Source organism: Sceloporus occidentalis, unplaced genomic scaffold (assembly GCF_023333645.1).
Source record: "Sceloporus occidentalis isolate IW3139 unplaced genomic scaffold, rSceOcc1.0.p SCAF_3, whole genome shotgun sequence".
Classification (NCBI taxonomy): Eukaryota; Metazoa; Chordata; class Lepidosauria; order Squamata; family Phrynosomatidae; genus Sceloporus; species Sceloporus occidentalis.
Window position 1 is genome coordinate 106,906,657 of NW_028316983.1, and position 25,522 is coordinate 106,932,178.

Sequence of the window (25,522 nt, forward strand, 5' to 3'; positions counted from 1 at the left end):
ACTAACACCTAAAAGATAAGATTTGTTTGCTAAGATGTTAGAAATGAGAGATAAAGGCCTGAAACAGACAGACTAAAAGGAGCAGTGAGAGGCCGTTCTGGCTGCGGTTGGGCTGAGACTGTGGAAACTACATAGCCCACTCTCAAAGAAAGAAGGAAGGAAGGAAGGAAGGAAAGAAAGAAAGAAAGAGAGAGAGAGAGAGAGAGATTGTAGTAGAAAGCTGGGAAGCCCTGTGTCTCTTTCCCTCCATTTCCCCTTCCTTTTTCTTTTCCAGGCTACCACTGAAGAGGATTTGGAAATATACACTCTTACCTTCACATGTGGGTGATTCTGACCACATCTTATTTTCACACCTTATAGTGTCTGGTCCAGATATTTCAAAACCTTCATAACATTGGTAATGCAACTCTTGCCCAGATAGATAGACTTCTGCTCTGTCCTCCACAATAGAAGCATTATCAACCACTGGGGGCTCTCTGCAGGTTGCATCTAAATAGGGAGGAGAATGCAAAGAACAAAGAGTTTTACAAATTTCTGTCTTTTACATTACCTCATAATAAATGCTCATTCATTATTGACTCATTACTACAGAAAATAATAAGGACGACAAGGGTGCCAAAATGTCAGCACGTAACAAGGAGGACAGTATCACAATGAGCTGATTCTCCCCCCGTTTGCATATTCAACTGAAGTTCAGAATAGAACCAGTGTTCCTAAAACTGTTGTTCATATTATCAAATGTTCTATAATGTTCAGAGACCAGTTTACAGTTAGCTGTACACAGCCAGGCTGTCTTCTAGTCTTTCACTGAATGGATGCAGATTGGGCAGTGAGGAGAACACAAATGTTCTTTCTGTCCCTTTTACATATTTAAAATTGTTTGGAGGGGTTTCTTTACAAGGAATTCAAGTTTGCTCATGGCTAAGAGTACTATCTTTAGTACTGGAAGCAAAGTAGAACATATCTGAGCTGCATTTGCATGCTGAGTGCTGTGTTGGGTGTGGATGAGTAAGGATTCTAGCCTCTGATTGGATAGTGGCTATAGTCCCCAAGCACATGATATCCCACCTCTGTGTTATGGTGCCTCACCCTGCCATTTTACGTGGATGGTAATGGTGCACCCATGTGGGCAAATGTGAAGGTGCTGAGGGGGAAAGCTAGGGTTTAAATATATATTTACTGTTGTATCTACTACCATTTGGTCTTGAAAATAACACACCTCAGTTTTAAAAAGCATACATAAAACCAGTAAGAACAGGAAATTAAAAATCATAAATGCATGACCCACTCCCTGCAAATTCTTAGGGGAGGGGGAATCCATGCCTTTCTCCTCCTCATGGTTCAGCCATTTCATGATCATGTGACTACTGCTGTCAACCACATTAAGTACTCCCTGTTGTTTCAATAAAAGTCACTCAAGCTCTGAGCAACTCTGAATTCTTAAAATACAAAAGAGTTAAGTGATCTAAATTCCAGTGTAAATGTTGTTACAAGATCTTTTGCATCTGGTTTGGGCAGGAGGATCCAGTGTCGACGTTAGCATAAAAAACCTCCTTCACCATCTGAAGTAGTGGCAGGATGAGCTCCGGCGTTGGCTTCAAAACCACCACCCCTTCCTCACCATCTGAAGCGAGGGCAGGGGGAGCTCCGGCTGGTCTGGAGGCCTTAAAACCCTTACAATAATCACCAGTGGGAAATGACTCTTAATAATTGGTTTACTTGTTTATTTGATTTAGCAGCCTGGTAGCTCAGTGGAGCTTAGAAGCAATGTTTTTTGTGGTAGCGGCTATTACTGCCTTCCAGCTTCCAGTCTATTCACAGCAGCGCACTCCCAGTGTCTTGATAAACCGCATAGCTCCAGCTCGGCTGTGGGATTGGATCTTGGAGATGTTGACAGCAATGGTAGTGGCAATGGCAGAGACAAAATAGCCCCAACACTTGGCTTACCACTAGAAGCCCAATAGCTGAATGGAGTTTTTTGCAGCAGCGGCAGCAGTAACTATTGTGAGAAATCTCTCCCCCTCCACATCCAGCTTACTTCCAGCAGCCTGGCAGTAGGTAGAGTTCCCTGAGGTGTTTGTTCCGCCCTACCTTTGTTTAAGATTTACAGCGGAGTAGGACTGATGATAATTTGCCTCCTGGTATTGGATCACTATTACCTTTAGTTTACACAACAAGAGGGACAACACTGTATTGACTGCTACAAAATCCAATCAGATTGTGTAATACATCAGACATCATTAACAGGGTCTTTTAGAGTGACTTTTGGTTACAACAACTATCGGAACAGAACTACTTACTTGAACATTTGTGCTTTAGTTCAGACAATGTTTGTGACCACTACCAACTATAGCATTTTGTTGTTGTTATTGCCTCACTCTTTAATATTGATCTTTGTTATCCTAATTTACTCTCTTTTATGGCCCCTGCTATCTTTTCTAATCTGATCCCCAGATCAGTGGTTAAATGCCTGTACTTCAGCCATTCACTCGAAACGACAAGGTTGCGAGTTCAAGACCAGCAAAAGGGCCCAAGCTCGACTCAGGCTTGTATCCTTCCGAGGTCGCTAAAATGAGTACCCAGACTGTTGGGAGCAAATTAGCTTACTTGCTGTTCACCGCTATGATCTTTGGAATAGCGGTATATAAATTAAAAAAAAAAAACAACAACAAACAATTATGTGTATTCCTCTCTCTCAGCTTCCTTTTCTTTGTTCTCTCTGGAACTGAGAGAAAAGCAACGGCAATCCATGATCTATTTTTCTCCAGTTCCCTTCAACTTCTCACTCTTACTGAAACCTGGCTTTCAGCCCATGATAAAGTCATCTTTACTGCCCTTTCATTTAGTGGACTTTCCTTTACCCATGCAAGTCATCAAAAGAGTAAAGGGAGAGGGGTAGGCATATTGATATCGTAGTCATGTTAGTTTCAATTACTGTCTTTTCCTCAGAAACATTGTTTCTCCTCTTTTGAGCTTCATTCAATCAAACTTTTCTCTCCTTTGAAGTTGTGGGTGGCTGTTATCTATCTGTACCATCCGCCATGTTCCTCTTGAATTTTGCAAGATGTGGCTTATGTTTTTTCTGTTGAATGAAATCCCCCTTTTGATTACAGGGGACTTTAATATCCATACAGAGAGCCGTACACATACTGCAACTACACGCTTTTGCTCTCTGCTATCGTTTTTTGGATTTGAATTTTGTTCCAATTCACTTACTCATTCTCTCAGTTTCTGCTTTGATTTAGTTCTCACTAAAAAGTGTGCTCTCTCTGATTATGCAGCCACTGGTTTTCTTTTATCTGATCATTATCTTCTTTCTTTTACACGTGCTCATGATCCACCTCCTCATCAAATCATTCAATGCCTTCTTCATGACCTCTACTCTGTTAATTCTGAGACCTTCAGTCAGGCAATGGACTCTTCTTTATTTTTTTTACATTTTGGGGACACTGTGGACCCAGCAATCTCTTCATTGTACTCAATTTTATCTGCAACTCTCAAAGGTTTTGCCTTTATCAATATGCATGGCTTCTTCTACTAAGCCACAGCCCTGGCTTGCTCCTATTGCTTGGTATCTCCGTTCTTGTTCCTGAGCAGCCAGAAATGTATGGAAAAATACCATGATGTTTGGTGGAATTGCAAATTTGCTAAGAAATATCGGAAGGCAATTCATGGGGTGGTTACAAAAATGCTTTGGTATAATTTAAAGATGGACCTTAGGCTTTTTGTGTTAAGTATTTGTGATAATGAAGAATTGGAAAATAGATATGGAAAGTTATTATTTTATATTACAAGAAGCCCTAGGATTGTGTATACTAGCAATTTGAAATTAGCGGACTGCCCAATGGTAGAAAACCGGTTAAATAAGTTAATGGAGTTGGTGCAATTGGATAAACCTACCTGTCTCTTGAGAGGACAAGGCTAGGAAATATATAGCGAAATTTGGAAACCTTCATATATATATGAAGGGAGTTAAAGGTAATAAAGAAAAAGCCAGATAAAGTAAGGCATTATAAGGTTTAGGTTTAAATTAGATATGACAACAAAGTTAAATTATATACCTAGATGGAGGTAAAGGGAATTACCTATAATCTGGAAAAAGACTGGACAGAAAGAAATTTATGATAAATTTGACTTGGTTGGAATTCAGGAAGTTATTTTTTATGTTGTATGTAGTTTGTCAGGATGAATGTGATATATGATAAATTGATGTTAGATTTATGTTAGGTATGTGGATGTATGATTCTTATGGTTGTATATGTATGAAATGATATGTTTGTTTATGTTTTCCCCCTTTCTTTCAATCTTTTTGTTTTTTCTTAGTGTGTTTACTATTGTTGTTATATGTCATTTTAATTGAATAAAATTCAATTTAAAAATTCATGGAAAAAGACTGGCGAATGGGCTTATTTTATCAATTATTAATTTGTCCTTTCTTCTTTCTCGCGTGTTATCTCGATTGCAAGACAGAATTATTATAAAACATTAATGTCAACAAGCAATGACCACAACATCTTTTCTCCACTTTCAATTCTCTGCTAAGATTTTCCCTTGCACCAATTCCTCCTCTATTTTCTCCCAATGATTTCAGGACACATTTCGTTACCAAGATTGATACTATTCGCTCAAATTTTTATTCTTCTTAATCTTTCTCCACTGTACTACCATCACCACTCACAATGGAAAAATTCTCTGGTTTTTGGCCAATCTCATTGGCTGAGCTACCTAAGTTGCTGAATTCTTCTAAACCTACAACTTGCTCTACCTCCTTCTCATCTTTGAATCTCTGTTGTTCCTTCTATTCTTCCTGACATTCTCTATGGTATTAATCTTTCTCTTTCTATTGGTACTTTTCCCCACTGCTTTTAAACATGCCTTAGTTTCTTTAACCTTGAAAAAGCTTTCTCTTGACCTTCTTTCTCTTTCTTACTACTGTTCTATTTCACTTCTTCCCTTTCTCTCAAAGGTCTTGGAATGCTTTGTTTATTCTCGATGTTTTGAGTTTTTTTGCTGCTAATTCCATTTTGGATCCTTTTCAGTCTGGCTTCGATCTGATGCACTCTAGAGAGACAGCCTTATGAAGATCACAGATGATCTTTTGATGATGAAGTCAAGAGGCCTATACTCTGTTCTCATTCTTCTTGACCTCTCCGCTGTCTTTGATACTGTTGATCACTGATTCTTCGTGGATTTACTCCCAAATGTAGGATTCACATATTTTGTTTTAAATTGGTTTAAACCATACCTTTCTGATAGGTCATTTGCTGTGGTTACTGAAGATTAGGCTTCTACCATTCCATTAGCAGTTGGAATTCCACAGGGATCCATCTTGGGTCCTTTGTTGTTTTCCCTTTACACATTGTCCTTGGGTGATCTTATTAGCTCCTATGACCTCCAATATCACGTATAAACTGATGACACCCAGCTATATCTTTCAACTCCTGAGCTTTCACCAGAATACCTGGAGTATCAGAGTTTGGGAATCACTGCACTACAACCTGGAGTGTAAGACTGCTTACAGGAATATATACTCAGAGTTCATATTTGTCTCCTAAAATCCACTGTCAAGTAAAATCTACCGTCTAGTACTCAACTGCAGACATGAAAAGGAGTCACTGGGGGCAGGACTATTGCCACAGCTTGGTCTGCAGGATTGCTTAGCTTTCACTTTCTTCAGCAATCAATATGGAGTCACCACAAACCACAGCAGATCATTCACCTGTCCTTACATAGTAAGGTAAACTCAGGGAGGTAAAAGGTCTCCAAAGCAAATGTCTCAGCAGAAGTCATTCCCACAATTTCTGCCACCTATTCTTTTAACTAGGAGATATGGTGGCATAGTAGTTAAGATGCCAATTGTGATGATCGGAAGATTGGAAGGTTTGATAGGTTTGCCTTAGAGTCAGTATAAGCCACAAATGACTTGAAGGCAAACAACACAACACAGAGAATTTAATTAAATAATTAGTCTAAAAAATGTAATTCAGGAAAAAAACATGGAACATACCTTCACAGGTGGAAGGTTGTGACCATTCACCTCGTTGGCATGTCAGAGTCAGGGGTCCTTCAGCAGCAAAACCTTCATGACACTCATAATTGACTGTTTCTCCAGGCTGATAATAATTCTTTATCTTTTTAGGATATGAAGCATGTTCAATGATGGGGGGCTTCGTACATGGAATTTCTAAGAAGATATAAAAGAGAAAATACAACTTGAATTTTCCTACCACAATAATGACAGATTAATCATTTTATTAGAGATTTCTTATAAATGCAATTCAACACAGAAACAATAAATAGTACATATCAGATCCAGAGAATGGAACTACAAAAAGAAATAACAGAGTTATAAATAACATATATAAAACAAATCCAATTCCTGGGATGGATTAAATTCTTAAAACTTTTTTTATTTAAAAAAGAACATACTAAAGAAGACCAAAATATATATTTTGCTTTTAGATCAAAAATAAGTGATACAATGGAGTATATCAGACAGGGGAAAATTGGGGAAGAAAAATATGTACTCCCAGCAAAGTCATGCAGTTGCACTGAGGATTATCAGATGACATCACATTTATCCATGACTTAACCCATGAAGATCCAGGAATGCTCCAGCAGCAAACCATTCCTGGGACTTCCTTTAGAATTGTTTGTTGCTGCGGCATGCCTCAATCTTAAAAAATTAAGCCACATCTACATTAAACTTGTGGAAGAGATCATCTATAGGCATGGGGCAAGGGGCTATCAGTATGCTACTGACATACAAAAATATTTCTGCATGCCTTCAAAAACAGATTCAGCTAAGGATAGTGTGTCTCCTCTGAATGAATACCTGGAAGAAGTACTAGGATGGATGTGGAAAAACAAACTGAAGTTGAATCCAGACAAGATGGAGGTGTTTACTGTCAAGGGTCCTAACCTGGGTTTGCAGATGTACCAACCACTCCTGGATAGCATTATGCTCCCCATCAAAGACTATTTTCAGCTTCTGGATCCATCAGTCCAAATGACAGCTCAGATATATGTGATGACTAGGGGTGCTTACTATCTGCTTTGCTTGTGAAGCAAGCTGTGCATCTACCTAGAGCTGAAGGAGCTTAAGATGGTAGTGCGTGCAGGAACTAGTAACTTCAAGGGTGGACTTTTGCAATGTGCTGTTCATTGGGCTACCTCTGTAAAAAGTTCCAAACATGGGAGTCAGATTGGTTACTGGTACATCAAGGAGTGGTCGCATCAGCCAATATTAAAATCACCCCACTGGTTGCCAATTAGTTTTCTGCCAAGGTACAAAGTGTTGGTTATTACAGCGGGCACGCCTCATAGGAGGGATCCCCATATGCGGACTCAAGGTCACGCGGACAATGAGCCCTCCTTTTATCAATAGTGCATGTGTCCGTGGCATATACAAGAGCTTGCTGCCATTAATAACAATGGGATGTGAGGTCCCGCAGTACTTCTTATGCACGGGGGGGGGGGAATCTGGAACGGATGTCCCACATAAAACAAGGGTCAGCTTATCTTTAAATCTCTACATGGTTTGGGTCCAGGTTACCTATGAAATTGCCTCCTCCCATATGATCTGCCCTGTGCACTCAGGACCTCCGGGAGACATTTACTCTAGTCTAGGACTACATTGGCAATTGTCACCCAAAGGACTTTTTCTTCAGCCACCTCTAGACCTGCCTGAAGAGACGCGACAGCTTAATATACTGTCTGAATTTTAAAAAGCATTAAAGACCAGTCTCTTCTGCCAGGCCTATACAGATGATCTTTAAACTGTGCATTTTAAATTATGAATTTTAAAATATGGATTGATTATTTTAATATGTATTTGTCTAACTTGTTCTTTCAAAATGATGTTGTGAGTTTTTAACATATGTGGTGCATCTTTAACTGATGTTTTATGTTGTATATTAATCTGTTGTTGTTTTCCCTGGCTTGATTGGGGCAAGGAGGTGGGTAAGGAAGAAGAAGAAATGAAAAATCATGAGCAATGTAGGGAATGTTCTTCTTTTCAAAGAAAAAAATGTATAAATGTTCATTTTATTTTTATTTTTGAGGCACTATAGAGAATGTGTGACAGTTTCATAAAGCTGTGGGTTTAAATAGCTTCCTTGCACAGCGTTACAAAGCCTTATGTAAAATGATCCACTCTTTTTCATTTTTTAATGGAAGGATATTTTTTTACCTTTGCAAGTTGGCAGTTGAGACCACTCAGTATTTTCACATCTTGCAGTAGGAGATCCAGTAATTTTAAAACCTTCTTGGCAATGATACGTCACAGTTTCATTGGGAAGATATTTTCTCTGGGTACCATTTTCTATTTGACCATTCTCAATGGGAGGGGGATCTCCACATCTTTGATCTGGAAAGGTGGATTTACACATGTATTGTTAGTGAACATAACCAAACAAGGGATATAAACAACACTTTCACTGTGCTTTCAGTATTTATGTGATGCCTGAGATGTACACACTGTGGATGGTAGAGCAGACACATACAGTTTCTTCTGTGGAATAGAATGTAGGGTCAGTTTACTTTAACACAGAACAAAGTGGGTTAATCCAGAAGTTAGTGTAATTTGCTTCAGTGGAACGTCTTTCAATAAAAGTCTGTTCAGAATCACAATGCAAATTTGCATTTCTTAGCTATTTCAGGCTTTAGCCTCAGCCATGACTGTACTTAGATGAATTTTACTTAGAAGAGACCGGTTGAAAACCGGAATATTTATAGAATCATAGAATCATAGAATCATAGAGTTGGAAGAGACCACAAGGGCCATCCAGTCCAACCCCCTGCCATGCAGGAAATCCAAATCAAAGCATCCCCGACAGATGGCCATCCAGCCTCTGCTTGAAGACCTCCAAGGAAGGAGACTCCACTACACTCCGAGGGAGTGTGTTCCACTGTCGAACAGCCCTTACTGTCAGGAAGTTCCTCCTAATGTTGAGGTGGAATCTCTTTTCCTGCAGCTTGCATCCATTGCTCTGGGTCCTAGTCTCTGGAGCAGCAGAAAACAAGCTTGCTCCCTCCTCAATATGACATCCCTTCAAATAATTAAACAGAGCTATCATATCACCTCTTAACCTTCTTTTCTCCAGGCTAAACATACCCAGCTCCCTAAGGCGTTCCTCATAGGGCAAGGTTTCCAGACCCTTCACCATTTTAGTCGCCCTCCTTTGGACAGGCTCCAGTTTCTCAATGTCCTTTTTGAATTGTGGTGGCCAGAAGTGGACACAATATTCCAGGTGGGGCCTGACCAGAGCAGAATACAGTGGCACTATTACTTCCCTTGATCTAGACACTATACTTCTATTGATGCATCCTAAAAATGCATTGGCCTTGTTAGCTGCCACATTGCACTGTTGACTCATGTTCAACTTATGGTCTACTTGGACTCCTAGATCCCTTTCACATGTTGTCTCCTTAAGCCAGGTGTCCCCCATCCTATATCTGTGCATTTCATTTTTTCGCCTTACATTTCTCCCTGTTGAAGTTCATTTTGTTAGCTGTGGCCCAGCTTTCTAGTCTATTCAGGTTATTTTGAATTTTGATCCTGTCCTCTGGAGTATTAGCTATTCCTCCTAATTTGGTGTCATCTGCAAATTTGATAAGTATGCTCCCAATTTTGTCCTCCAAGTCATTGATAAAGATGTTGAACAATACTGGGCCCAGGACAGAGCCCTGTGGAACCCCACTGGTCACTTCTCTCCAGGATGAAAAGGTGCCATTGTTGAGCACCCTTTGGGTTCGGCCGGTCAACCAGTTACAAATCCACTTAACAGTTGCCTTGTCTAGCCCACATTTTACAAGCTTGTTTGCAAGAATGTCATGGGGAACTTTGTCAAAGGCCTTACTGAAATCAAGATATACTATATGCACAGCATTCCCTTCATCTACCAAGCTGGTAATTTTATCAAAGAAAGAGATTAGATTTGTCTGGCATGACTTCTTTCTCTGAAACCCATGTTGATTTTTTGTGATTATGGCATTGCCTTCTAGATGTTCACAGATTCTCTGTTTAATGATCGGCTCTAGAATCTTTCCTGGTATAGATGTCAGACTAACTGGATGATAATTGTTGGGATCCTCTTTTTTCCCTTTTTCAAGATGGGGACAACGTTTGCCTTCCTCCAGTCTGCTGGGACTTCTCCTGTTCTCCAGGAGTTTTCAAAGATTATTGCCAATGGTTCTGATATTTCATTTGACAGTTCTTTTAATACCCTTGGATGTAGTTCATCTGGTCCTGGAGACTTAAATTCATTTAGATTAACAACAAATTCCTGTACTATCTCTTTACTTATTTTGTGCTGAAATTCCCCTATTCTGTCCTCTGCTCCTTTCTCCTCAGGTTGAGTTCCCCTTGCCTTTTCTGAGAAGACTGAGGCAAAGAAAGTGTTGAGTAATTCTGCCTTTTCTCTGTCCTCTGTTAGCATTTTGCCATCTTCTCCACGCAGTGGTCCTACCGTTTCCATCTTCTTCCTTTTGCTGTGGACATATCCATAAAAGCCCTTTTTGTTCTTCTTAACCTCTCTAGCAAGCCTGAGTTCATTCTGTGCTTTAGCTTTTCTGACCTTATCTCTACACTTGCTAGCTATTTGTTTGAATTCCTCTTTGGTGATTTCCCCATTTTTTCCATTTCTTATACATGTTCCGTTTAAAATTTAGCTGAGCTGAAAGTTCCTTGGTCATCCATCCTGGGTTCTTGCGACACCTCCCATTTTTCTTTCTCACTGGAACTGTTTTAATTTGTGCCTTCAGTATCTCCCTTTTGAGAAACTCCCATCCATCTTGAACTCCCTTCTCTTTTAGTATTCCTGACCATGGGATCGCCCCCAGTATTTTTCTAAATTTACTGAAATCCGCTCTCCTAAAGTCTAGGATGCGTGTCTGACTATGCCTGGCTTCTCCTTTCCATTGTATAACAAACTCCAGGAGAACATGGTCACTTCCACCTAATGATCCCACCACTTGCACCCCATTAACCAAGTCATCCTTGTTGGTTAGGATAAGATCTAAAATAGCTGACCCCCTTGTTGCCTCTTCCACCTTTTGGACAATTAAATTGTCTTTCAGGCAAGTGAGGAATTTACTAGATCTTGAGGATTTGGCTGAGTTTGACTTCCAACAAATATCAGGGTAGTTGAAGTCACCCATCACTATTACATCTCTCCTTTCTGAGTGTGTGGTCATCTGTTCTAGAAAGGCATCATCCAATTCCTCAGTCTGACTTGGGGGTCTGTAGTAGACTCCCACCATAACATCCTTGTTGTTTCCCTCCCCTTTAATTTTTATCCAGATGCTCTCCACCTGGCTTCCATGATTGATGTCCTGGATCTCTTCACTGGTGTAAATGTCCCTGACATATAGGGCTATTCCTCCTCCTTTCCTGTTTGGCCTGTTTCTCTTGAAAAGGTTATACCCCCCTATTTCCACATTCTTTCTCTTCCTTTGTTATGATTTGTAAGGTGCCATTCTATTGCAAATTTCCCTGCTCATAGAAACAACAGTCAGTGCAATGGAGTGGAAGCATTATTCAAATAATAATAAAACAACAGAATTAAGACAGTCTGTTTATTCCTTTAGTAAAGTTGTGCATATGGGAACAGTGCCAAGCTCCACCCTATCCTCTACTTCTTCATTGAGAGCCTAAATTTTGCAGCCCTCCAGTTGTTCCTGCACTACAGTTGCCATTGTTTCTCACAATTTGGCTATGTTATTTGGGACTGCTGTCCAATAGCATCTGAAGCTGCATAGTTACGATGTTTGAACTTTTAACTGGCTTTAAAAAACCCTAAACTTTATAGATCAAGGGTAGAATACACAAGGCTTATTTATATTTCTAAAGATGTTTAAAATGCATTCTTTGAGGGAAAACCTCTTCAGAAATGCATATTTAAAGGGGGGGAAAAGTTTACCAGAGCAATCCTAAGTAGGACTGAGAGTAAGGGACTTGGCAGATCTACTACCAGTTATCCATAGCCTTACTCATTCACACAGGGGAGAAGGCTAAAGTGTTTTAAATCTCTGCCCTTGCAGTATAAGGGGTTAGATTCCACCCCCACCCCCACATCTTTTAGCAATGAGCTAAAATATATGCCACCAGCTCCAGGCTTTTATAGTCTCTCTCAAGATACCCACAAGGCTCTGGATCTACACCATTATGACGCATTTCTGGGCTTTCCACCAGCAACATCTCTCTATTAGCAAAGCCTTCCATGGGTGGAATGGGGCTGCAAAATCTTTTGGAACACTTCAAGTAGCTGTCAGAACCCAAAAGGGTTTTGGTTCTGTCATTATGGATGAAGTGAGGAAATGTATATAAAAAGTCTGTATTGGTGTTGTTGTATGTGTGTGAATGTATGTAGATAGATAGATAGATAGATAGATAGATAGATAGATAGATAATGTTAAATGTACTAGGTGAGTGTGAATTTTAGCACCATTTTAAAAGAACATTTGGGAGGAGTTTTAGTACAGTTGCCAGGCAGAAACCAAAAGGCTGCAAAAGCAGTGACCAGGCAGAAATCCAAAGGTTACATTACAGTTACCAGACAGGTGTCAAAATGTGACATTGCAAACAGGCACAGCTAGGTAGCTCCAGTCTATATATAGTGACAAGAGGGCAGGGAAGGTTAGTACCAACTTAAACACTCGTTGATCACTATTGTTCTTGGCCTGCAATAAAGTATTTTTGTTTTTTCACCAAGACTATTGTCTGAATCCTTGGAACAGAGCTAATTGGTAGTTGACAGTAGACTAGCTTTGGGGATTATGATTCCTCTAGAAATATACATGTCATACTATTCAGATGTGTGTAGGAATATTCCAGACCAATAACAGACTAATTCACATCTGGCTAGATATAGTAATTATTAAAGAATAATATATAGCCTACAATTATTCCAGAGATAATATAGTATTTTGTCACATTCTTCTTTATATTTTCCTTTTGTCATTCAGTTTTTGCAAGCAAAGGCAATATCAAAAGTGAAGCAAATACAAACCAACACAGCGTGGTGGTGTCTGCCATCTATCAAATTCACAAGATATTTTTGGTGGCCCTTGAAGACGGAAATATTCCATACAGGTGAAGCCCACCTCTTCGCCATTTCTGTAGTTTCTTATTTCTGTTATGTTGATAGCATTTGGAAGCTGTGGTGGCAGTGGACAAAGTTCTTTAACAAAAATAAAATGAAATATTTCAGATAGAACTGAATGATTCAAAAATGATGTAGAATTTCTTGCAGCACAGAACAGTAATCCCCAAAAGTGACATAGGGAAGAAGAAAGGCCTTGATCAAGCTCTGTGGAAAGACAAGAAGTGATGGCACTCTCATCTTGCTGGGTTTATTTTTGACTGTTTTATACCTGTGGTCTGTGACTGTTCTTTATTTCTCAGACTAGCACTTTAAAAGATTGAATTTATTGAAGAACTGGTGAAAAGCATGGACATAATCTGAGACTGAAAGCAAGTCTCAGCCCCGGTCCTCTCTAGGTGTTCCATTTCCATTTTCTAATGTTCGGAAGTGTTGGGTAATTTAGGTTTCCCAGGGGTTTAACCCTTTTCAAGGAAACAAAAATATACAAATATGAAAACTAAGCCTGTCAGACTGTGGCTTTCATTAGCAGAACAACAAAAGTATGACTTTGCCTCACTATGCTTTCCTAAGTAGTTAAGACTTACTCAAAAAAGATAACAAACATGTAGCTTGTAGTTTTTGTTAAAAAAATACAATGGCATATATATCTATATCTATCTATCTATCTATCTATCTATCTATCTATCTATCTATCTCCTATTCTAACTAGTGGTGGGTTAGATAAAGAGAGAAAATCTCACCATCTTAAGTCAGCAGGAAAATGAGGACAGAAACTGTTTAGAATCTTGAGAGAAATAAATCAGCCTCAAAAGACAGTCTTAAAGGAGTATTGACCTATCTATAAAAGGAGGGGAAAGGAGAATGCAAACACATTCTAACAAGAAATAATCTTCTTCCCAGGGTTCATTCAACTTCCCAACTTCTGTGGGAAAAACAGGGAGAAATAAATTGGAATTTGACAAGAGGAACTTGGTAAAAAAAATCCCAATATGTGAAAACCAATCAAGAAGAATTCACAAGAACTCCCATAATCTCAGTTTGAGGTGAAGAAACATTGCAAACAAGATGGGAGCTTTGCAAATAAACTGTGCCCCCAAGGAGGAGACAATACTTTTTCCATATCTGTCATCCTATTCAGGAAACAGGAACTTATACAAATCATGCAAAATGTACCTTTGCATTCAGGTTCAGGTGACCATTTCCCATTAACACACTTTGTCTGATGCACGTTGGGACCACAGCTGTAGTTTACAACTGTATTGTTCACAAACTGCTGTGAAAGAGGGTCTTTTGGTATAACGTTTGGATGTCTGCAATTTTCTGCAAAATAATATAGTCAAACAATGTTCAATTAAGGATTGCTCAAGTAACAAATGTCACAATTTACAATGAAAAATACTTAACTCGAAACTTTCAGTGGAAATCTTCATTCATGTGGCATGTTTTGGAATGCTTTACAGAAGGGTGAGTGGCACCTTTCTGACATCAAATAGTGCTGGGAGACAGACCAGAATCTGCACCATGTATATATACATGCACATACTAGCAAATGAACTCTTCCAATCTCTCCCCTAGCCATGCTTTGATATAAATAAGTTCTCTTCCCAGAAAGCCATGGAAGAAAAGGGACCCAAGAATTATTCTGAATGCACACATTTTTCCTTAGATAATGGGAATGTCAGGAGTCATGTCATGATGGGAATGAGTGCATGCAGAACGTCATTCCCATGCGCCCTCCTTTCCAACACAACCAAGCTCTTGAATAGCTGGCTGGCACAATATTAGAAACCTGATCATGTTGGGAGAGAAGAAAGGGATGGATCTCACATGGCCTATTTTTTCATCATTTTCATTCTTAAAGTAAGTAGAGAATAATTTTATATTTTTCTTCTCACTGCAAGAAAGGCTTCAGAAAAGGTGCAATTTTCCAAGGCTGTTCATTGTTTAGGTTATATTCTACACAAAGCTCATCACTGGGTTTTGTATGGAAAACATCATTTTCTGTTCAGGAATCAACATTTTTACATAGAAAATCAGAAATATATATATATATATATATATTGCACAAAGAATGCTGTTTCCTACACAGAAAACTGTTGTAATTTGGGATTTACTCTGTGCAAATTACTTTTTAATGCAGAAAACAGGATTTTCTTTTCAGGAAACAAGATTTTCTATGATGTAAGTGCGGACCCTGAAGGTCCAGACACTGCGCTGTGCGTGCATCATGCACATGCAGTCCATATGGATGTAAAGATGGCACAGCACATACATTCTAGGGTTACGGAGCGTGTGGATGCTGCGTGCTCCGGAACCCTAGAATTGGCTTCAGGCTGCTGCAAACTGGCAGTCTAGTCTGGACCATAGTTTGTTGCAGTTAAAATATCACAGACTGTTATGGTAGTTTGGCATATGTTTCCACAGTCTGTTGTCCATTTCATCTGATCCAACTTTATTTGATATAAGCTTTCATAAGTGCATAAAAATTATGCCATATGAAACTTGTTAGTCTTTAAGATCTAAGCTTGTATTATATATTTCTGTGTATTTTTAAAAATGCAAGAAGTTAATCTTTAGGTCTAAAGTTGTGTTATTTGTTTCTGCATATGTTTACAAATCTAAGAAGTGGCTCCTTAAATTTTAAATAGTTCATTTGAAATGCTGTAGCTTACCAGTGCATTCTGGTAACTGCCACTCTCCATGAAAACATCTGGCTGGATTGGTACCAACAATGAAAAAATTTTCTCTGCAGTTATAGTTCACAGTATCATTATGCCCATATTTGTTTGAATCAACACCGACAGGATATCCATGTAAAATAGCGGGAGGTCGTCCACAGGTTTTCACTTCCTCTGTTGGAAAAAAATGTGAATGAAAATAAAAGTTCCTCATTTCCTTTCAAACCCACCTATCCTATATTTTTAATTGCTGTAGCAACTCTACTTTCCCCATCCTTTTCTATGTTGTTGAGAAAACAAAAGATACACTGAGTTACTGCTACTGTGTTGTTGTTTTTAATACTCTGAAAATGCTGACAGACAATTAGATATAAATTTAACAAATGGTCAGCACAGCATCTGGACAGATATTCAGGAAGAATTAGAACGGAACAGGTATATTTCCCTCTAACCAGCATTACCAGCAGAGAGCAACTCTACTAGAATGTAGAAATGGGGCACCGGTACAGGATTCTACATTTGTACCAGCAGTGTTTACCCCAATGGCAGGTGCTAAAATGGGCTATTCCAGGAACAGGGCAGTGATGGATTCTCTCTCAGTTGTTTACATAGCCAAGCTAATAAAAAGCAAATTCCATGACAACCAAAAGAGAAGGTTGGGCTTGGATAATGCCTTCTCTGGTAACAAGAATATGCCTTCATGGTGAATGCTTAATGCACCATTTGCTGTTTACATTGAAAAAAACCTGGCAAGGGTGGGGTCTGCCAAGCTAACATCAGGAAACAACAGGATCCCCCCTCTACTTGCTCAGAGAAAATGAGTCTGAGACTTGGCTGGGTAGAAGAGCCAAATTTGGAGATGCTGTATTTAGACTAGATCCCATAAGTGATGCCATTCTGGAGCTTGGAAAGCTAATTTTCCCCTTGCTGCCCAACATTAGTTTAGGAGGGGATTATTTAAATAACACCTACCAGTCTAAAATAGCCAATAAAGCCTGCTTCTATATATCTCCTATTCTGGCTAGCATGAAGCAATACAGCTTTAATAGCATCAAAGGATTAACACAGGATATTCTTGCAAACAAGATAGTAAAATGTGGACTAGACAATGTAACTATTTGGTGGATTTGTAATTGGCCTACTGCCCAAACCCAAAGGGTGCTCAGCAATGACTCCTCTTCATCCTGGAGACATGTGGCCAGTAGGGTACCACAGGGTTCTGTCCTGGGCCCAGAGCTATTCAACATTTTTATCAATGACTTGGGTGAAGGAATAGAGGGCTTATCAAATTTGCAAAGGACCCCAAATTGGGAGGAATAGATAATATCCCAGAGGACAGTGTCAAAATTCAAAGTTTTAGAAAGCTGGGCCAAAACTAACAAATTGAGTTTCATCACTGAGAAATGTGAGGTACTGCACTTGGGGCAAAAAAAATGAAATGCATAGATATACAATGGGGGACACTTGGCTTAATGAGACTGTATGAAATGGATCTAGGAGTTCTAGTAGATCACAAGTTGAACATGAGTCAACAGTGTGATGCGCCAGCTAAAAAGCCAATGTAATTCTATGTTGCATCTATAGAAGTATTGTACCTAGATTAACGAAAGTTATAGTATCATTGTATTCTGCTTTGGTCAGGCCTCATATGGAATACTGTGTCCAATTCTGGGCACCACAATTCAAAAAGATGTTGACAAGCTGCAGTGTGTCCAGAAGAGGGTGACCAAAATGGTAGTCTGGAAACCAGGCCGTATGAGGAGCTACTTAGGGATCTGGATATGTTTAGCCTGAAGAAGAGAAGGTTAATAGGTGATATGATAGCCCTGTTTAAATGTTAAATTGATGGGATATGTTGAGGATGGGGAAAGCTTGTTTTCTGCTGCTCCAGAAACTAAGAGAAATGGATGCAAACTGCAGGAAAAGAGATTCCATCTCAACATTCAGAGTGTGGTGGAGTCTCCGTTTTGGGAAGTTTTCAAACAGAGGCTGGATGGCCATCTGTCAGGGGTGCTTTGATTGTGTGTTTGTGCATAGCAGAGGGTTGCACTGGATGGTCCTTGAGGTCTCTTCCAACTGTATGATTCTATGAACAGCAGCAGGGTGAGGCAGTAACCAAAAAAAGCATCTAAAGTATTATGTGCTGCAATGCATGTCTACCTAAAACTGATTTAGAGGAAGCATGCTTGTGTAATTTATAAGGATTATTCCAAGTAGCCACCATAAAAATCCTCTGAAGAGGAGGATTTCTAGACTTCTAGGAAAAGGAACCAAAGTTGCTGCTGAATGAGTGGAGTAAGTTATCACTTTGATTGGTTTAGGAGATCTTAAACATATGGGGGGCAATGTAATAACGAAGTAACACAGTGGTCCATAAACTGCTCAAAATGAGTCACATTTGGTTTACAAAAGGAAAAGCTGCATATTGAATAGGACACTAACATGCCTTGCCTCTGTATCCTCCATTGAATTCAGTGCATTACAGTATGAACTGGGGAGGAGGAGAAAGGGAACTTGAGAGACAGAGAGAGTTAGAACTTGGAAAAGTTTTGGACTACAGCTCCCATAATCCCTCCCCCCACCTATGGAAGCTGTAATCCAAAAAAGGCAATGTTTCCAAAATCTGATAGGTATGGATCAAAGCAACTGCATGAATTGCAGGGAGCTGGCTGTGAGGATTAGTATCACACCACTGTGTGTGTGTCTGTGTGTTTCGTGATCTACACAGAGTTTTTTTTTCAACAGACCATTTTGGTTAGAGTGGAACATGTAAGGAAAACTGATCCCAGCTTGTTTTCACTGTATCGTTCTCAAACTATACCAAGGTACTTTTAAGAATTTGAATCCAGTCATTTGCAAAAACAAAACACAATTTCAGTATCTCATTAGCAATACTCTGAGAAAAATTAACAGCTTCCTATATTAGACATTTCCAAAGTGAAGATGCACAAATGCCAATATCACTATTATCCCTAAAGGAAATAAAGACTTACTATACCCTAAAAATTATTGTCCAATCTCCTTACTTAATTTTGATTATAAAATATTTGTAGGTATTTTGGCTCAGAGATTTTAAAAAATATTATCAAATTGGATACATGAAGATCAATCAGGCTTTCTCCCAGCCAGATTAATTAAACATAATATTAGAAATCTATTAAATCTAATTGAATTACATGAGAAGACCATGGATAAAAACTGGCTTTATTATTTATCGATGTGGAGAAAGCTTTTGATAATATTAATTGGGAATTTATGAAGAGAGTTTTGAAGAAAATGGAGATTGGAACAAATTTTGAAAATTGGATAGAGAAGATATATGAGAAGCAAGAGACTACATTAATAATAAATGGGGGAAAAACAGAATTTTAAAATACAGAAAGGCGTTAGGCAAGGATGCCCTCTTTCACCCTTACTTTTTATTACCACAATGGAGGTATTGAACAACAACATCAGGGGAAACCAAAAAACTGAAGGTGTAAAAGTCAAAAAGAGTATAAGGAGTATAAACTACGAGCATACGCCAATGATTTGATGTTTTCTATCAAAACCCCCAATGAGCGTATTGAAGAATCCTAGGGATCTAGGAGTCCAAGTAGATGATAAGTTGAACATGAGTCAACAGTGCGATGCGGCAGCTAAAAAGGCCAATGCAATTTTAGGCTGCATCAATAAAAGTATAGTGTCTAGATCAAGAGAAGTAATTGTGCCATTGTATTCTGCTCTGGTCAGGCCCCACCTGGAATATTGTGTCCAGTTCTGGGCACCACAATTCAAAAAGGACATTGAGAAACTGGAGCGTGTCCAAAGGAGGGCGACTAAAATGGTGAAAGGTCTGGAAACCTTGCCCTATGAGGAACGACTCAGGGAGCTGGGGATGTTTAGCCTGGAGAAGAGCAGGTTAAGAGGTGATATGATAGCCCTATTTAAATACTTGAAGGGATGTCATATTGAGGAGGGAGCAAGCTTGTTTTCTGCTGCTCCAGAGACTAGGACCCGGAGCAATGGATGCAAGCTGCAGGAAAAGAGATTCCACCTCAATATTAGGAGGAATTTCCTGACAGTAAGGGCTGTTCGACAGTGGAACAAACTCCCTCGAAGTGTAGTGGAGTCTCCTTCCTTAGAGGTCTTTAAACAGAGGCTGGATGGCCACCTGTTGGGGATGCTTTGATTTGGGTTTCCTGCATGGCAGGGAGTTGGACTGGATAGCCCTTGCGGTCTCTTCCAACTCTATGATTCTATGATTCTATGATTCTAATTGTTAAAAACATTGAAAGAATACGGAGAAGTATCAGGTTTTTGGATGAATAAATTAAAAACAACAATGCTCCCTATGAATATCTTGGAAAGAGAAAAAGTTGAACTGAAAGACAAAACTCATTTTCAGATTCAAAAGAAGGTTAAATATCTAGGAATAAATATCTCCACAAAAGATATAAATCTATTTAAAGACAATTACGAGAAGAGACCTATGAGACCTAGATCAAGAGAAGTAATTGTGCCATTGTATTCTGCTCTGGTCAGGCCCCACCTGGAATATTGTGTCCAGTTCTGGGCACCACAATTCAAAAAGGACATTGAGAAACTGGAGCGTGTCCAAAGGAGGGCGACTAAAATGGTGAAAGGTCTGGAAACCTTGCCCTATGAGGAACGACTCAGGGAGCTGGGGATGTTTAGCGATTTACAAATACAGAGGTGAACATTTTTTATACAGAATGGTTTACCTGTGCATGATGGCAAAGACGTCCATTCTCCATCAACACATTCTACTGTATTTGATCCAGTCATTGCAAATCCAATATCACATTCATAAGCCACTTTCTCACCATGTTGATATTCTCTGATAAGATCACCAGTAACAATGCCATTTGAAATGTTAAATGGTTGCTGACAACTGTTGACTTTTTCTGTAAAGAAGCGAGAAGTAATTTGAACCTATTTTCTCAAATTGGTGGAGTGGGGCAGGAAGCCAGACTGGAGTTGTGGCAAGCACACACCATGGCCCTGATTCATCTTGAAGCCGGTTGAAAAAAGAGCAACAAGACTCGCTCCTTTTTCAGCCAGCAAAAAGCTGACTTTTCTCAGTTCACAGTGGTTTAAAGCTGGCTGCAAGCCACTCTGCCTGTATGTGGTGTATAAATGCTGCATGGCTGGAGCATCTTGAAGCTGCCCACATATAAACAGCTGGGTGGCTTCAAGACATCTTGGGGACATGGGGCATCTAAATGCCATGCCCCCAAGCCACCTGAAAGACAGCTTTATTTGTTTCAGCCCTTAGTTACAGTGGGTCATTATTAAAGACCATGGGCCATATAATGATCTCAAGCACTGTACCTCTGGGATGCACTGACATCTACTCAGTTTAGATGGTGACACTTGGACAGAAAAGACAAAAATAACTAATACCCTCCAATTAGTTGTTAATTTCTGACATTACAACAGTACTGTGGAAGAAGCCAGGGGACAATTATTACTAAGCAACTGGCAAATAAGAGTGAATGAGTCCCAAATGGAATATTCCCTTGATGTGTACTTAAATTCTTGGGAAAACAGTTAAACAATCAGTTAGGCTCAAGATAACTTAATTCTTCTGTCTGGGCAGAAATCTAAGGAAAAATTTCCTAAGTGGGATACTAACAAGCTCTTATACATAGGCCCCATTCCCACTAGGTTATAAAGTGACAAATCTTGCTGCGAGTCTGGTTTGGATCGAGTTCTCGAGTTGTATTCGAATTACGTCCATCATTCCCATTACAAAAGAGAGCAAACAGACTTGGTTTTTCTTGACCCATGTTCTCGTTCCCACTGATATTTCTCCACTGAATTTTGACGCAGACTTTTTTGTTCCCCCTTCCCTTTGTCTGTCTTGAATTGTTTTTCTCTTTTTTAAGCTGCCAATCAAGCGCTTAGGCGATTAGACGTCACCGTGACATCAGTTGCTTCGATGTATTTTGACGTGGGCTATTTTTGTTCCCCGTTCCCATTTGTGTCTTTCAAACCTGGTGTTTTTTTTAGCAGTCAATGGATCTCTGAAGCACCTGGGTGCTTGGTTGGCTAGGCGTCATTGTGACTGGAAGAGGGGAAGAAGATGAGGAGGAAGAAGAAGAAGAAGAGGGGAAGAAGAGGGGGCTGGCTTGGTGGCTAGAGGATTTGAGGAGACAGACTGGCCATGCAAACCCACTGGGAGACCTTGGGCAAGACACATTGTCTCAGCCTCTCAGGAGAAAGTAAAGGCAACCCCCCCCCCCCCAAAGAAACTATGCCAATGGAACTCTGCATGGTTGCCATAAGTCAGAAAGGAGTTGAAGGCACACAATAACAACAACAACAAGAACAGAAGAGGAAGAGGAGGAAGGGGGGAGGAGAAAGGAGGAGGAGAATAGGAAAAATAAGATAAAAAAGAAGAGGAGGTAGAGGGGAGGAAGAAGAGGAAGAGGAAGAAGAAGGGAGGAAGAAGAGGAGGAGGGGACAGAAGACAGGAGGAAGAAGAGGAGGAGGAGAAAGAAGAAGAGGAGGAAGAAGAGGGGAGGAGGAAGAAGAGGAGGAGGAAGAGAGGAGGAGGAAGAGGAGAGGAAGAAGAGGAGGAGGAGGAAGAGGGGAGGAAGGAGGAGCAAGAGGGGAGGAAGAAGAAGAGGAGGAGGAAAAATAAGAAGAGATCCAATTCAGATCCAAAGGTCTTAGTGTGTGTGTGTGTGTGTGTGCGCCCAGTCCCACAACAAACTCCCACTCCCAGGAGGGGCAGGCAGGGGAGCACGCAGATGCGTGCACACCAGAGATAGAGAGAGAGACTGAAGCTGCATCTACACTGGAGAAATCACCCGGTTTGGCACTGCTTTTAAGCATCCTGACTCAAGGCTATGGCATTCTGGGAGTTGAAATTTGTTGTTGGCCCAGCTCCCAGAATTCCATAGCCTAGAGCCAGGAAAGAGTGAAAGCTGTGCCAAAGCTGGTGATCTCTCCAGTGTAGATACAGATTTATTCTGTGCAAAATTTGCACTTGGTTGTTTTGCACAGAAAACACATTTTCTGAAAATAATATTTCAATGTAGAAATATTAATTTCTGTGCAGAAAATGTTGTCTTTTATAAGAAATTGTTTTTTCTGTGACAAATTCACACATGATTGTGTTGCACACAACAAAACAGCATCTAAAATAATATTTCTATGCATAAATATTAATTCCTGCAGAAAAACTGCTTTTTTGCACAGAAAGTACTATTTCTTATAGAAATCATCCATGTGTGAATCATAAGCGGTATATATCTCCAATGTCATCTTTTACTCTGTGCAGAAGAAATAAAATATTTCTGAGCAGTAATAAATACTTCTGCACTGAAATCTTATTTTCCACGCAGAAAATACTGTTTCATGTACAGTAAATGCTGTTTTCTGTGCAAAAGCTGAGAAGAATCTCTTCAGTCCAGGATTTGTGTCATCATAGTCACTTGAAAAACAAGGGGGGTTTTAGACAATTTTTTTGAATATATTCAAATATTTTTGCCATCCATAGAACCAAGTCAACAAAGTGTGGATACAAAGTGTTAGTGGATAAGCTGACATCATAGTCAGCAGAGGCATTTGTCCAATAATCTTTCAGAGCAGTCTAGTAAAATCTGGAATCGTCAAGATGACTGAAAATAGTAACCAAGGAAATTCTGAAGACTCGATCATGAGGATCAGAGTTATTTATATAGTTTAAGTATATTCGGTTTCACCAACTCTTTTGGAGGAAGAAGGCCTAGACCTTGAAAGACACTGAGATTCCCTTCTCCTAGGACATCTTTTCTCAAGTACATTGCTAACTACATCTTATTTGCAAAACATGTACCTTTGCAAACTGGAAGCTGTGGAGACCATCCAAAGTGATAACACTGAGCAGCATCAGGCCCAACCCTTGTGTATCCTTTGTTACAGGAAAATTTCACCACGTCTCTGTTCACATATTTCTCTATCCTTGGATGAATATTTCCATGCTCCAGAAGAGGGACATCACATTCTATGGCTAAAGAAAACATTGAACAAAATATTTAGTGAAGTGCTTTGGGGGGGGGGGGGGGAGGCTTAGAATCACATCTTTGTAGCTATTTATATGTGATCTATGTAACGTATGTTAATGTATGTTAATGTATGTCTTTAGATGTTAATAACATTTTCAATTGATAAAAAATGACATATTATGATCATGTTTCCTCAGCATTCATAATTTTTATGTGGTAGACTTGCCTAATCCACTTATTAGGATAATACCCTGTTGGTGCAAGACTGCATACTTTGTAAATATCCAGCATACCACAGACAGCCTAAAATATAGAACACAGAATGGAAACGGCTGGTGGCCCATGGCAAACCAAAGTTTCTCTTGTGTTAATGCCAGATGCAGATAGTAGGGATGTGCTTGTTTAAATTATTTTTCCCCAGGAGATAATGGATAATTTAAACATTTTTCACCCTGTAGACTTGTCTGCATCTGCACAGTATGAGGTAAACTCTTGCAGCCGTGAGAGGGTCTTTCCTGTTTTTTGTTGAGTGCAGGATTTGCTGGATTGACTTGGACAGTTTGTAAAACATTTGGAAGTTGTGTTTCCTCACCAGTTTCCCTATTCTGCCAGTGATTCCTTTGATGTATGGCAAAAATACCTTCCATTTGGGTGGTTGTTTGTCTTCACACCTATAGTTTTTTCTGCATCTGGCAGCCCTTCTGATGTCTGAGCCAGAAAAACCAATAGCATGTAGAGCCCAGTCTAGGTGCTTTGAAGCTGTGTGCAGCTGCAGTCAAGTCTACATAGGGACCACCAAATGCAGTGTTCAAACACAAATCAAGGAACATGAGAGACACTGTAGACTGGGTCAGCCAGAAAAATCAGCAGTAGCAGAACATGTTATAAATCATCCTGGGCATAAAATGCTCTTTGAAAACACTGAAATTCTGGACCATGCCAACAACTATCACGTCGGAATGCATGGGCAAGCCATTGAAATCCACAAATACCTAGACAACTTCAACAGGAAAGAAGAGACCCTTAATGAACAAAACTACTAGCCCTGAAAAACACCAAAATCAAGACCCAGTAAATGCAAATAAAAATCATCCAGGGTGAGGGGAGTTCCCAGCAGATAATGTATCATTAGATACCCTGAGACCTTGCCATTCAACAATAGTACAATACACAGATTAACATGCAAATTGCTTCTTCTCAGCTAACAGTATATATACCTCACTGTCTTCCATGACACCATTCTCTGAAGATGCCAGCCACAGCTGCTCACCAAACATCAGGAATAAACTCTTCTAGATCACAGCCTCATAGCTCCAAAACCCCACAAATAACTATGGATGCCAGCCATGAAAGCCTTTGACTTCACAAACACAATATTGTATTAACTTACACAGACATAGAGGCTTTGGATTCCATCCATTTTCTGTGCATTGGATGCGGTCATCTATGGTCTCTTTCATGGTTTGAAAACCCTCTTTACATTCATAGTGAAGTGTTTCCTTGAACAAGAAAACTGATTTGGTTGTCTCAAAGACAACATTCTCTTCAAATGGCTTTTGGCATGTTTCTGGGGAAACAGAAAAATGCATATTTTTAATTATCAACTGTTTTTATCCATAGTACGAATTTATATGCTATAAAAGCCACTACAAAGAGTGGCCTCCAGGCTGTAAGTAAAAGTAAGCATCATCTGCCACACAAGCAAATTAACAGATACCACTTCCAAATCGTAGTTTTCATG

At 39.6% G+C, this 25,522-nt stretch overlaps 1 protein-coding gene across 1 annotated transcript in view; it reads right to left on the reverse strand.

Moving 5' to 3' along the window:
- Positions 1-25,522, reverse strand: part of CFH (complement factor H) — a 164,734-nt gene that overhangs the window by 99,756 nt on the left and 39,456 nt on the right. Inside the window, exons 11-17 of the mRNA XM_089518312.1 lie at positions 25,172-25,348; positions 23,613-23,786; positions 20,509-20,691; positions 15,779-15,958; positions 14,280-14,426; positions 13,011-13,181; positions 8,192-8,368 (exon numbers count right to left, since the gene is read on the reverse strand). Coding sequence (XP_089374438.1) covers positions 8,192-8,368; positions 13,011-13,181; positions 14,280-14,426; positions 15,779-15,958; positions 20,509-20,691; positions 23,613-23,786; positions 25,172-25,348 — 1,209 coding nt within the window. The remainder of the gene's footprint in view (positions 1-8,191; positions 8,369-13,010; positions 13,182-14,279; positions 14,427-15,778; positions 15,959-20,508; positions 20,692-23,612; positions 23,787-25,171; positions 25,349-25,522) is intronic.